Below are 14,639 nucleotides of genomic sequence, written 5' to 3'. Positions count from 1 at the left end.
CACAGGGATAGGTTCAAACAATAGCATAAGGTTTTCTTACAACTGAATAAACTTTTCTCACGAGACAGAATTTAAATGAGGCCCATAATTGAATAGAAAGGGGCCTGACCAGCTCCAGAATTAAGTCACAAGATGGAATCAGTGTGGTTTACTCAGTTCCCAGTTAACCACTACTTTCTGTCCTGATCCCCTCAGTTTTCTCACAATTTTCTTACAGAACCACTGAAGGTTTTTGAGTAGGGGAACACTGCAGCACCTGGCACAGGCTGACTGGCCTGTGGCTAAAGGTGATTGTGGCACCTCTGTGGAAGATGGATTGTAGGGAGAAACACAAAGGAGTGAAACCAAGCAGGCTGCTGTAATAGCTGTAACAATCCAGGAGAGAGATGATGAAGGCCTCAACTAGGCCAGTGAGGATGTGAATAGAAAGAAGGGGATGAATTAAAGAAACACAGTCAAAGTAGAGATGACAAGACTTGGCAACCGACTGAATAAGTGAAGTTGGGGAGAGGCCCACAGGCTGGAAGGGATCTTGAAGACCATCAAGGTCAACCTCTTATTTTAAACGATGAAGAAACTGAGGACTGGAAAGGTTGAGTGCCCAAGGTCACACCGCTGGCCAACATCTGGGGAAGTTTCGGAAGTCAGATTTTCCTGCCTCCAAGTCCAGGCCCTCGTTTCTTTCCAATGATATAGAGGTTATGGCAACTTTGGGGATCATATTGCTTATGACCAAAACAGGAAGGTTAGGGAAATTAGTTTATGTGGAAGACATGCCGTTTGGACATGTTAGGACTGAAGAACCAACAGAACAGCAAAAAGCTCATTAGCAGTCATTCCCCTGACTCTCACCAAGATTCCCATTTGAAGGGGCAGCCAACAAAGGCATGTGTAGGGAAGAAACCCCCAAGTCTTCCTCCTCTGCAGAAGCCAGAAGATGACCTTCTGTTGGCCTTTCAGCCAGGGAAAGGCTGTCTGTCACTACAACAAGGAAATGGGGCCTGGTGGGAGAAAGTCTAAACTCTATGAGGAGGAAAAACGGGAACCCTCTGAGGGACCTGGGGCTGCTGCCAAGCTATCACTCACTTACCTAGACTCTCAAAGGTGTTTTTCTTTCCTTTGTTTAAACATTTCTGCCTTCTAGATTCCTGTAAAGCACACGGTCTCACCTGTAACCTGAATATTGGTTTCATACCACCCTCTAAGCCAGTCCGCTCCTCCAATGAGAAGACCTGGCTAGGATTAAAGTGCAGGCCACCACACCTGTTAACTCACACCTAAGCCAGCTTCCTCCCTAACTGGGACCCAACTCCCACACACCAGACCTAAGATTCGGTAGGACCAGCAGCAAAATGAGAACCCTCGTCTTCTCCCTCCTGATGCTGCTGCTGCTGCTGCTGCCACTGACTATTGTCTCCTCCAGCCCTGATCCAGGTAAATGAAATCGGTTTTCCACATGAGGGAGAAAGAAACTTCTGGTCATTCCATAACCAAGTATGGGGGGAAAGGAAAAAAAAAAAAGCTCTAAACTTCTGGACAGTGAGGCCCCAGATCTGCTGTCTGTATCTTCTAGAAAGCGGAGTCACAAACAGTTCAGGGTCCAGATCGGAGCCCCTCTCCGCAGATCTAGCCTCACAGAGCACATTATCTTACCTTCCTGGGCTGGGCTGGGCTTAGAGAGAAGTGCATTGGAACTCAGAGGCTCTGGGTTTTAATCTTGACTCTGCTGTATGACTTTGGCCATCTCCATTCCCCTCTCTCTGGCATGTTTCCTCATCAGTAAAATTAAGTCTAGATGTTCTCTGCAGCCCTAGAAGCACTGCCATTCAAGTTTCATGAGAATGACAGTATTAGAGTGAAAAAGGGAATGCATTTAGCATAAGGCAGCAAAGGCCCTCAGTCCTGCTAACTTATCTACTAACTAGGTCTGTGACCCTGTGTCAGATTCTTTACTCTCGCATGTCTCATTTTCCTCACCTGCAGAATGGAGGGCTTGGGGAGGTGAGAAGCTACAGATGTGAATTCTATTGGGCCTTTTGGTTCTAAAAATGCCTGTGTTATATATATTCTTCCCCCTCCTCCCTTTTTTTTTAAGACTCTTACCTTCTGTCTTAGAATTGATATTAAGTATTGGTTCCAAGGCAGAAGAGTGGTAAGGGCTAGGCAATGGGGGTTAAGTGACTTGCCCAGGACCACACAGCTAGGAACTGTCTGAGTCATATTTGAACCCAGGCCCTTCCATCTCTAGGCCTGACTCAATATCCACTGTGCTGCCTAGCCCCCCACACACACCTATTTTGTATAGATGTCCAGGCCTGTTTCCATTGAGTTATGTAGCTGCCCCCTAAACACTTATTTTTGGAAAAAGACATCTATAGGGCATCCAATTTGAGAGGTCCAATAGACAGCTGGAGATGTAAGATTGGGGGTCAGGAGAGAAATTACGATTGGACAAGAAGATCTGAATCATTTGCAAAGAGATGAGAATTGATGTCCAGGAGCTGATGAGATCATTACATGAGAAAGTATAGAGGAAAGAGAAAAGAGGGTCCAGGAGAGAAGTCTTGGAGGACCCCTTTTGACCTGGATAATGATTCAGCAAAAGAAAGTAAGAAGTTGGAAGCAGCTAGGTGACTCAGTGGATTGAGAGCCAGGCCTAGAACTGAGAAGTCCTGGGTTCAAATCTGACATCAGACACTTCCCAGCTGTGTGACCTGGGCAAGTCACTTAACCCCCATTGCCTAGCCCTTACCACTCTTCTGCCTTGGAACCAATACATGGTATTGATTCTAAGATGGAAGGTAAAGGTTTAAGTGGGGAAAAAAAATAAAGAAGTCACAGAAAAGAAGAGAACCTGGAGGAAATCATGTCTGGGAAACCTAGAGAAAGAATCTCAAAGAAAGGAGTGATTGATGGTATCAAAGACTAAAGAGAGATCTGCCAGTGGATGACTTTGATGAGCAGTTTCAGTGGGAATGATGAGGTTGGAAGCCAGACTGAAGAGCTAAGAAAAAAGTGAGGGAAAAGGCAATGGAGGAACACATCGTAGACAACCTACCCAAAGAGTTTAGCCACAAAAGGAAGGAAAGGAGATATATATATATATATATATATATGAGATAAATAGATCAAGGAAGGCTTTGGGGGTGGGGGGCAGGAATGGATGAGACAAGGGCATTGTTTTTAGGTAGCAGAGAAGTAGCCAGTGGACAGTGAAAGGTTGAAGATTAGTGAGTGAGAGGATAACAGAGGGGATAAACAGTTGGAAAAGACAGAATGGAATGGCCTCACTCATGCATGGAGATGGGTCTGCCTCAGCCAGAAGATGGGCCATGTCTTCACATGAGATGAGGGTGAAGGAGGGGAGAATAATAGAAGATATCTGAGTGATGTGAGAAGAGAAAGTTCTTGGCTTCTGGGAGTCAGGAATGGAGTGGGCTTCGACTATTTAATGTTTTGACACTTATATTTTCATTTTACAAAATATTTCCCAATTACATTTTTAATATTCGTTTTCTAAAATGTTAAGTTCCAAATTCTCTCTCTCTCCCTGCCTCCCTCCCTTTCTCCGCCCCTTGAAAAGGCAAGCAATTTGATATCAATTATACATGGGAAGCCATGTAGAACATATCTCCAGCCATTTTACAAATGAAACTACAGATTAAAAAAAAAAAGAAAAAGTTAAAAAGTCTGCTTCAATCTGCATTCAGAGTTATCAGTTCTCTCTCTGGAGGCAGATAGTATTTTTTTTATTTGAAATTTTTAATTAATTTAGAATATTTTTCCATGGTTACATGATTCATGTTCTTTCCTCCCCTCCTCCTACCCACTCCCACAGCCAATGAACAATTCCACGGGGTTTTGCATGTGTCATTGATCAAGACCTATTTCCATATTATTAATATTTGCATTAGGGTGGTCATTTAGAGTCTGCATCCCCAATCATATCCCCATCCGATCCATGTGATCAAGCAGTTGTTTTTCTTCTGTGTTTCTGCTCCCACAGTTCTTTCTCTGGATGTAAATAATGTTCTTTCTCATAAGTCCCTCAGAATTGTCCTGGATCATTGCATTACTGCTTGCATTACTGCTAGTAGAGAAGTCCATTACATTCAATTGTGCCACAGTGTATCCGTCTCTGTGTATAAAGTTCTCCTGGTTCTGCTCCTTTCACTCTGCATCAATTCCTGGAGGTCTTTCCAGTTCACATATTATTCCTCCAGTTTGTTATTCCTTTGAGCACAATAGTATTCCATCACCAACAGATGCCACAATTTATTCAGCCATTCCCCAATCAAAGGGTATCCCCTCATTTTCCAAATTTTTTGCCACCACAAAGAGCGCAGCTATAAATATTTTTGTACAAGTCTTTTTCCCTATGATCTCTTTGGGGTATAATCACAGCAATGGTATGGCTAGATCAAAAGGCAGACATTTTTGGGCATAGTACCAAATTGCCTTCCAGAATGATTGGATCAATTCACAACTCCACCAGCAATGCATTAGTGTCCCAATTTTGCTACATCCCCTCCAACATTTATTACTTTCCTTTGCTGTCATTTTAGCCAATCTGCTACATTTGAGGTAGTACCTCAGAGTTGTTTTGATTTGCATTTCTCTAATTATAATCTTAAACTGTACTATAAAGATCTTAAACTGTACTATAAAAGCAATGGTCATCAAAACAATTTGGTACTGGTTAAGAGACAGGAAGATCAGTGGAATAGACTTGGGGTAAATAACCTCAGCAAGATAGTATATGATAAACCCAAAGAACCCAGCTTTGGGGACAAAAATCCACTATTTGACAAAAACTTCTGGGAAAATTGGAAAACAGTATGGGAGAAATTGGGTTTAGATCAACATCTCCACCCTACACCAAGATAAATTCAGAATAGGTGAATGACTTGAATATAAAGAAGGAAACTATAAGTAAATTAGGTGAACATAGAATAGTTTACCTGTCAGATCTATGGGAAAGGAAAGAGTTAGAAAAATATTAGAAAATGTTAAATAATTTTGATTACATTAAATTTTAAAAGTTTTGTACAAACAAAACCAATGCAATCAAAATTAGAAGGGAAGCAACAAATTGGGAAAAAAATCTTTATAACAAAAACATCTGACAGAGATTTAATTACTCACATTTATAAGGAGCTAAATCAATTGTACAAAAAAGCAAGCCATTCCCCAATTGATAAATGGGCAGGGGACATGAATAGGCAATTTTCAGATAAAGAAATCAAAACTATCAATAAGTACATGAAAAAGTGTTCTAAATCTCTTATAAGCAGATAGTATTTTTTTATCAAGAGTCCTTTGGAATTATCCTGGATCAAGGCCTTCATAGTTGATTGCATCTATCTTTTAAGTGAAGTCAGAGAGAGCTTCTCCTCCGACAGGGTGAGGAACAAGGAAGGATTAAAGAGAGATGGGAAGATTTATAAGACCCACTATGTCAAATGGGATCATGAAACAATTAGTGAAGTGTAAAAGGGCTGCCAGAACAAAGTAAAGACTCAGTGAGATTACTGAGATAAATTTGAGCCCTAAGACACTTGGTCTCACTTCCTCATGTGGCTGGGAAAACCAGAACTCAGAAAGGGGTACACATTTGCTTAGAACCACCATGTAAGCTTGTCTCTCCCTCTGAGAAGCATTAAGAAAAGAACTGGACATCCAGCCCAGAGTCGGGAAGGGACCTCGGAGGCCATCTCTTCCCAAGCACATCCTACAGATCAATCCCCCTGCCTACAACACCTCCTGAAAGTGGTCCTCCTGCCTTTGTTGGCCTGGACTCCACTGAGCAGGATCCTCCTGGGCCTTGACTGACAGCTCTAAGAGCTTGTGCTCCACTGGACTCTAGGGGCACCCATCAGATGGGCAAGTTCTCCTTCCCTTTCAACTTTCTTACCGAGGCTTTGCTGAAGGATTTGGCCCAAACTCATCCTCGGTCCCCAAGATCAGCTCTAAGATAGGACTTCTGGGCTGGCTACCCTCCACTTACCAAAGAGAGAGTTGTGATATCAGTGATATCACAAAGAGAACAAGGCAGCACTGGGGCAGAGAGGGCAAAGGGGAGTAAGAGAGCATGCTCCACATTTTTAATATTAAGAATTTTAAGCTCCATTTCCAGGAGGCCCAACAACTTGGGAAATCAAAGGCAAGTCCTGGTTTACCGATCTCCTTGCTTTTGGGGGGAGAGGGAGGGAAAGAGGGGAAGTAACCGTCACCTTCCATCTTAGAAACTATACTAAGTATCAGTTTCAAGGCAGAAGAGCAGTAAGGCCTAGCAATGGGGGTTAAGTGACTTGCCCAGGGTCACACAACTAGGAAGTGTCTGAGGCCAGATTTGAATCCAGGACTTCCCATCTCTAGGCTTCAATCTCTATACACTTGCTTTTTATAATGTTACTATGAGGTATTTATGATCAGAAGAAGAGATCTGAGACCTTTAAAGTCTACCAATCTAGACAAAAAGAGAATCCACATCTCCCCCTAGATCCAGATGGTAAAGTTCTCATCTCCAAAAGTGAGCAGCCTAACCCCAATGCAGTAGGGAAGGAGGTAAAATAATAACAGGCACTGAGAGAGTGGTTCAGGACTTACAAGATGCCCTTTATCAGAGTGGCTCAGAGGATTGAGAGCCAGGCCTGGAAGTGGGAAGTCCTGGGTTCATATCTGACCTCAGACACTTCCTAGCTGTGTGACCCTGGATAAGTCACTTAACCCCCATTGCTAGCCCTTACTGCTCTTCTGCCTTGAAACCAAAATACAGTATTGGTTTTAAAACAAGTTAGAGGTTTTAAAATAACACTTAATTTTTATAAACAAGATACCTTTTCTCTATCATAGTCTTTGATCCTCACATTCATCCTATGAGACAGGTGGTACAAATATTATTATATCCATTTTACAGATGGGGAAACTGTTAGCTCAGGAAGGTTGATTAGCCTGCCCTGGTTCACACAGCTAGATGGAGCTGAATTTGAACTCTTCTCCACACCGCAAATTGAATGCATTTTCCAGGGTTCTGTTAATTTCCCCCTCCCCCCACTAAATGCAATGAAACGTGGTTTGTTTTCTTCCCTCAGAGGCTGCTGAAGGCCAGAAGGAGCGCAATCTGCCAGCAAAGAGGCATCACAGAGGCAGAAGGCAGGAGTGCCGGTGTGAAGGTCAGTGATGGCATCTATCTCCACCCATCGCCCCAGTTCTCCCCCTCAGGCCCGTCCTGGCACAGCAGAGGAAGAGAGACAGAGACAGGGGGGGCTCTCCTATCGACCCCCTGCCCTGCCCCTCCCAGAGACCCATTCAAACCCGGAGGCCCACTCGAGCAACCCCCACAGCATACAAAATCCAGAGCCATGATGAATGCTAAAGTGCCTTCCCAGTCTAAATCCAATGTAACTCTTCTAGTTCTTAATTCTAGCTGTTAGGGCAGCTGGGCAGCTGAGCAGAAAGAGCCAGGCCCGGAGACGGGAGGCCCTGGGTTCCAATGTGGCCTCAGACACTTCTTCGCTGGGTGGCCCTGGGCAAGTCCCTTCACCCCCATTGCCTAGCCTATACCATTCTTCTGCCTTGTGCACTGATTCTAAGAAGGCATGGGTTTAAAAATAAATTCTAGCTGTTAGGCCTAGAAGGAATACAATATCACCCCTATAACTGATGGCAAGCGGGGAAGACATCCCTGCAGAGCCCTCCTTCCACGCCAGGACAAAGAACCACAGGATCTCCACTGGAAAGGAGCTCAAGTAACATACGGCCAGCACTCACGCCCACAGACATCCCCCCAACAAGGAGTCTATGGGACAAAAGAGAAACGGCTTCGCCAAAAACTCAGATCCTTTCCCTGTGCTTTCCTGGCTCCAGGCAGGCCATTCTTTGGAAAGCATTCCCTCCCTTTCTGGGCCTGCTGAAATCCTCCTGTTCCTTCAAGGCCCAGCTCAGGGGCCACCTCCCCAGCCCGCAGGGAGCCCCACCACTTTCTTCAATGTCTGAGAGTGTTTGACGGGGCTCCTCCTTTCTACCAAATGTCACACTTACCTGCATGTAGTCAGCTCCCCTATTAGATGACAGGTTCTCTGAGGAATCGCTTTTTATTTGTCTCTTTGGCAGCTGGGCCAATGCCTTGTAAATCATGTGCGCTCAACAGTTTGCCGAGTTTTCATTCAAGGAACAGCTTCTAGACCAAGTGCGAGGATCCCAGGAGAGCCATTCGAGAATTTTTTTCCAACCTTTCTTTCTGTCTTATTAGCAACTTTAAGTTAGAAGAGCAAGAGCGAGGAAGTGACTTGTCCAGGATCACCTAGCTAGGAAGTATGTGAGGCCAGATTTGAACCTTGGTCCTCCCAGCTCCAGGCCTGCTGCTCTAACTACTGAGCCACCTAGCTGTCCCTGTACTCAAGAATTTTAAGGAACTTAAGAGTAAAAGAAACGGTCTTCTCCTAGTGCTCCTTGAAGTAACTAAACAGTGCTCACGCCCCTCCCACAGTGAGTCATATCTTCAGGAGGAGAAATAATGCCCTTAAATCTTTCAACTGATCCTTGTAAGAGATAGCCAAATCCCATGAGCCCAGCCCTAGAGAAGTGGCTCCCTTCATCGGTAACACCTACCGCAGCCTTCTACACCGTTATTCGAGTCAACAAGCATTTATGAAGTGCCTACTATGGGCCAGGCATCATGCCAAGCCCTGGGGAGACAAAGGCAAGAACCAGTCTCTGTTCTCCAGCAGCTGGCCCACGAGAATCGCATGCAAACCAGCTACAGGGTAAACTGAGGACAACCAACAGGGAAGGCACTAGAATTAAGGGGGATCTGGAAAGGCCTCTAATAGAATGTGAGATTTAAGCTAGGGCCTGAAGGAAGCCAGGGAAGGAAGGAGGCAGAGATGAGGAGAGGGGGCACGCCAGGCATGGGAAACAGCCAGCGGAAATGCCTGGTGTCTGGAGATGGATTGGGCTGGTGTCACTCTGAGGAAAGAACTAGATGATTTCTTATAATATAATATGCTATACTATACCATACTATACTATAAAGCTATAAATTCTAGATCCTACATAAATGTGGGTTGGGAATTATCACCAGGGTAAACATGGACAAAAAGTTTCCTCTCTGAAGGCCTCAGTTTCCTTGTCTATAAATCGAGCAGTGGTTCAGGTGATCTCTAAGGGCCTTCCCAGCACTAGATCTCAGAATCCTCTTATCAAACATGCATCTCCTCAGCTTGAGGGTCCCGGGGTGAGAAATGGGGATATTTCAGATGTCTTCCAGAACTCTCCTGGAGGAAAGAGGCTGAGGGTTCCCAAGCAGCCCACAAGACAGTGCCCATGTGACCACCTCAAACACAAACAGAAAAAATCAGGTAAGTTGGCGGAGGATGCACCTGTCTAAGATGGGAGCATGTGGAAGGGAGGGTGATTAAACACAGAAAATTAAGTCTGAGTCCAGTGCTAAGAACCTCTGCTTAGTCACAGACTCCAGGAATTTAGAGGAGAAACTGAGGCCTGGCAAAGTGAGGTCGTCTGTCCCAGATCACGCTGGTACTATTTAGCCCAGCTGTGATAAAAACTGAGGCCTTGGGCTCCAAACACTCCAGTCCCCTGCCTCGTCCAATGTCCAAGCAGAGAGCGGAAGGATGCGGTGAGGAAGGAGCCAAAAACTTGGACTAACTCAGTATCCTTTGGTCAGTCAGTATGTGACCACAACGCCACACGAGGGATGTATGTGGGGGTACCTGACATCCGTCATTGTGTCACAGACCGCTGGCTCCCCAAGGCTTAGCTCTGCCTTCCCACTCGTATGACTGTGGGCCTCAGTTTCTTCCTCCGTCAGATGGACAGAATCCTCCTCCTGAGCTGCTGGGAAGGGAGCTGACTTCCTTTAGAGCACAATGGCGAGGCCAGAGGGCACCGCCGAGCTGCAGAAACACGCCCCGGGTTAAAGTCCCAACTCTGGCCCTTCCCAGGTGTGCGAGCATCCCAGGCAGCCGCCTCCCAGAGGCTGTTTCTTCCTCTACAAAACGGGGACAGTCACCTCCTTCTTCACTAGGGGCTGTCCTGAGAAGCACTCCATCTGCCTCAAAGCGTCAGACACGTGCGGGCTCAGAAGGACCACCTCGGTACAAGACTGGGGTTTGCTAGTTCTAGATCTCTTTTGTGCCCCGGACCCCTGGGCAGACCCTGCTCAGAAGAGTGCTTTGAAATATGTAAGAGAAAGTTCACAAGATCACAGTGGAACCCCATTAGAGTGAAATAGTTATGAACATACAACAAAGTCCACGGTCCCCGTGGAAAGAATCCCTGAGTGGGGCACGGGAGGTAGTTATCGAAGGAGTAATGGGAAGCAGGGGTGCAGGTCAGAACAAGTCCACACCCCCCTCCCCTAAGGGATTTACGTCTTCCTCCTCACTAGCGTTAGTATCCCCATTTACAGCGTGAAGAAATCAAGTTGTGGCCCTGAGCCACGGTGACACAACTAGGCTGAGGGACAGGATTCAAGTCTTCCCACTCTTTCTACTATCCTTTCCCCTAACCTCAGGCCTACTCTCTCGATCCCCCACCAGAGCGGGTCCTTGGAGCAGCTCCTGGACACAGAGAGGACCCCAGGCTGCCCGGCCCCACTGAAGCCCTCCCCCTGGACTCTCACAGGGTCCCCACGTCACGGCAGCATGGCAAGCACAGCCTACGTGCCAGCTGGGAGGCTTTGAGCACGGGCCCGGCGATCGCATGGGGCTGGAGTGGGAGGCCCGGCCTGAGTCAGGCAGAGGAGCCAAAACAGAAGGCCGGGCTAGCCCAGGCGATGAATTGCTGGCCCTGCCATTAGTATGTGTCCACTATATACGGCGTCTTCTGCTAAGCAGAAGAGTCAGCGGTGAAAAATGGCCCGAGCCTCGCCTGTGCTCAAGGACTTGCTCCAAGTCCTCGGTGGGGGAAGGATGGCGTGGGCGCCGGGAGAGGCTACGAGGCCCAATGGCACAGGGCCAGGGGCAGCCAAGCAAAGCTGCCGCACAGCAAGGCAGCGGCGGCGGGAGGGAGCGGGACTGCCGGGGAAGGGTCTGCAGAGGAGGGGCTTCAAAAGACAGAGGCAGAAGGGAGAGTGTGTCCTGGCAAAGGAGCTGGACGGACAAGAGGCAAGGCAGGACAAGAACAGGAGATGAAGAGCATCCAGGGCGACTAGAAGAGAGCCCACCCAGGGGAAGGGAGGGAGCGAGGGAGAGAGGGTAGAGCCATTTCCCAAGTGCCTATTCCATGCCAGGCACTGCTATTAACCCCCCTTTTCTAAGGCTTACCTTCTGCCTTAGAATCAATACTATATATTGGTTCCAAGGCAAAAGAGCAATAAGGACCAGGTAATGGGGGTTTAGTGACTTGCCCAAGATCACCCAAATAGGAAGTGTCTGAATCTAGATTTGAACCCATATCCTTCAAGCTCCGGGCCTGGCACTCTATCTACTGAGCCACCTAGCTTGCCTCCCATTATGCTAAGCTTATTACACATACTATCTCATTTGGTCTTGGGAGGTAGATGCTAGTATTTTCCTCATTTTACAGTGGAGGAAACTGAGGCAAACAGAGGTTAAGTGACTCATCCAGGGTCACACGGGTAGTGTCTAAGGCCAGACTAGGACTCAGGTCTTCTTGATGCTCAACTTAGCACTCTATCCACTAGGCCTCCAGATGCCTCATGAAGAGCAGTAGAATGAAATAAAGCTGGAGAGGCAGGCTAAAGTGAGTGGGCCTTGAATGCCAGAATTAGCAGTAAAAACCATCCAATAAGATAGTGAAGGAGCAGCTATCTGCATCAGTGGAGGGAATATCCACACCAAAAGAATCATGAGGGTCTTTGGGAGTTCTGAAATAAAAATGTTACCCTGAGAGAGATCCTAGGCTTTAGAGGGGAAAAGAAACTCCCTTGACACGTGAAGAAAAGGAGGTTCAGAGAAGAGGCCGGTGGCCAGGAAAGGCCAGAACAGAAGGAAGCATGGCACCATGGAGAGAACACGGGCTTTCATGGGGGAGGACCAGGGCTCAAATCCTGTCTCCACTACTTGCTGCCTGTGTGTGTGATCTTGGGCAGGTCACTTCACTCTTGAGGCCTCGGATGCTCTGTAAAGTCAAGGGCTGGCAGGGAGGGACCTCCAGCTCTGAAGCTGGGTGGCCTCTCCAAATTCCAGACCCAGTTCTCGGGCCTCAGAAGAAGGCGCTAACCCGTGTCTCTCACCCTTCCAGGCTCAGGGCATCAGAGGCATGCGAGACAAAGATGCTTCCGGTTTCTGAAACAATGTCAGCAAAGGCACATTCTTCTGCCTCTGTCCGGGCCCCTCTGAAGGGCATCGCTTCTCCCCAAACTACTATTGGCTCAGAAAATATCTCCAAGGCCATGCAGACTCCAGCAGTCCCAGCCTCGGTGCCTCAGGGAAGTCTTCCCGGCCTCTGCCCCCATCCCTTCACAGGGCCAAGCCTCAGGGAAACAGAAAGCACTCGTCCCGGCCACCCTCATCACCTGTGTGCCTGAAGCCAGGGTAACTGGCCTCCCAGGGACTCTGGACACTGCCAAACCAACACCACGCGGCACCCTGGGGACCTCCAATAAAGATGAAAACATTTCACCAACCCAAGTGGTTTGATTTGGTTCTTAAGGGCCTTCCCTGGCAGCTCTTCCTGAGCCCAAAGACTGAACCTCTTTGACTCTAATTCCCCAACTGCAGCCCACATACTATGGAGACTTAGGGGAAACCAGAGGAACCAGACCTTTGAGGGGCCTTAGGGATCCTCTACTTCTGCCCCGTCATTTAGAAAGAGGAAAGCAGGGACAGCTAGGTGGTTCAGTGGATGGAGAGCCAAGCCTGGAGATGGGAGGTTATGGGTTCAAATTTGGCCTCAGACACTTCCTGACTAGGTGACCCTGGGCAAGTCACTTGATCCTAGTTGTCTATTCTTTACCACTCAATAAAATTAATATAGAAGGATATATAAAAAAGATATTAGGGTTTAAAAAAAATTTTTTTAAACCACTAAGAAAAAAAGGGGACAGCTGGATGGCTCAGTAGATGGAGAGCCAGGCCTAGAGACGGGAAGTCCTGGGTTCGAATCTGGCCTCGGACACTTCCTAGCTGTGTGACCCTGAGCAAGTCACTTAACCCCCATTGCCTAGCCCTATAACAAATAAAATTAATATAGAAGGATATATATAAAAGATATTGGGTTTAAAAAATTTTTTTAAAAAACACTAATATTCTTTACCACTCCTCTGCCTTGGAGCCACTACTTAAATATCAATTCTTCTCAAACAAAAAGTAAGGGTTAAAAAAACTCCAACAATATGAAAAAGGAAGTAGTTTGGTCCTAGACAGGAGGAGTGAGTGGCCCGAATGGAGAGATTATTACAATAAACAAGAATGCATTAGCTCTCTGGCATTCGGAGTGGTCTTTTTTTTTTAACTCTTATCTTCTGTCTTAGAATTAACACTAAACAGTTCCAAAGCAGAAGGGTAGTAAGGGCTAGGCAATGGGGTTAAGTGACTTGCCCAGGGTCACACTGCTAAGAAGTGTCTGAGGTCAGGTTTGAACCCAGGACCTCCCGTCTCCAGGCCTGGCTCTCTATCCCCTAAGCCATGGAGGCGGCCCTAGGTAGGTTTTAAAGAATGAGGAGTGGGGTGAAAGGGAGCATGAGAACTGCCTGCTGAGAGTCAAGGAGGCCTAGGTTCTGGCTCCTCTTACCGTCTGTCGTAGAACTGATACTAAATGTCAGGCAGAAGGGTGGTGAGGGCGAGGCAGTGGGGTTCAGGGACTCGCCCCTGGTCACCCACATCTGCTATCTCTCCAGGCCTGGCTCTCTATCCCGAGCCACCAAGCCGCCGCTCGGCTCCTCTTTCGATAGGCCCGGGTTTTGTGTACTCTGCAGTACGTACGTCACTTAGCCTTCTCTCGGGGCCCGGGGAACTCTGGGAAGGTATAAGTTAACTGAGAATGTGTGATCTCAATTACTGTAGGACGTTTTACTCACCAGGATTTCTGACACCAATACCATCGCAGGCCTGCTCCAAAAACCCTAAAACTACCCCCGTTTTGCGGCACCTTCAGGACCACCAAGGCCTGTCCATGGGGCACGCCTGGCAAGGGCAGGAGATTTGGAGGGACAGGCCATATCAGGGTTGTGGCCAAGGGAACGGAGAGGCGGGCCCAGATGCCACAAATGTTGTGGAGGTGAAATCATCTGCCTCACTTAATGGCTTGGCTGTGGGAGGTAAGAGACAAGTCCAAGATGACATCAGCCAAGGCAGTTCCAAGGGAGTGGTGCTGCCCCAAAGGGAAATTGGAAAAGCAGCTGGGTTAAAGGCGGAGGTCACAAGTTCAGTCAGTTTGGGGCAGGTTAGGTTTGCAGGACTGATGGGAGCTGAAGGACCCTCTAGGCAGCTGCAGATCAGGGAGAAGCGAGAACGAGGGCATGCAGAGCTGAGCGCGGTCTAGCAGAGAGGAAGTTAACCAACTGAATGCACTGCCAAGAGAATGAAGGAAGCATTTAGTAACTGCTAAGTGTGTGCCAAGAGATGGACAAAGTGCTGGGGAAATACAGAAAAAGCGGTGAGAGGCCCCACAACCAGAGCTCATCTGGCAGGGCAACCCGGAGAAGAGTCCAG

The 14,639-nt window shown here is 47.3% G+C and overlaps 1 protein-coding gene across 1 annotated transcript; it reads left to right on the top strand.

Moving 5' to 3' along the window:
- Positions 1–1,352: 1,352 nt before the first annotated feature.
- Positions 1,353–12,326, top strand: CXCL17 (C-X-C motif chemokine ligand 17). The gene is made up of 4 exons (XM_044670909.1): positions 1,353–1,434; positions 7,095–7,175; positions 9,261–9,362; positions 12,229–12,326. Exons 1-4 carry the CDS (start codon positions 1,353–1,355, stop codon positions 12,324–12,326), a joined length of 363 nt encoding a protein of 120 aa, XP_044526844.1.
- Positions 12,327–14,639: the final 2,313 nt, after the last annotated feature.

Source organism: Gracilinanus agilis, chromosome 3 (assembly GCF_016433145.1).
Source record: "Gracilinanus agilis isolate LMUSP501 chromosome 3, AgileGrace, whole genome shotgun sequence".
Taxonomy (NCBI): domain Eukaryota; kingdom Metazoa; phylum Chordata; class Mammalia; order Didelphimorphia; family Didelphidae; genus Gracilinanus; species Gracilinanus agilis.
Note: the sequence above shows the minus strand (reverse complement) of the source record. Positions and strands in the feature narration are given on the sequence as shown.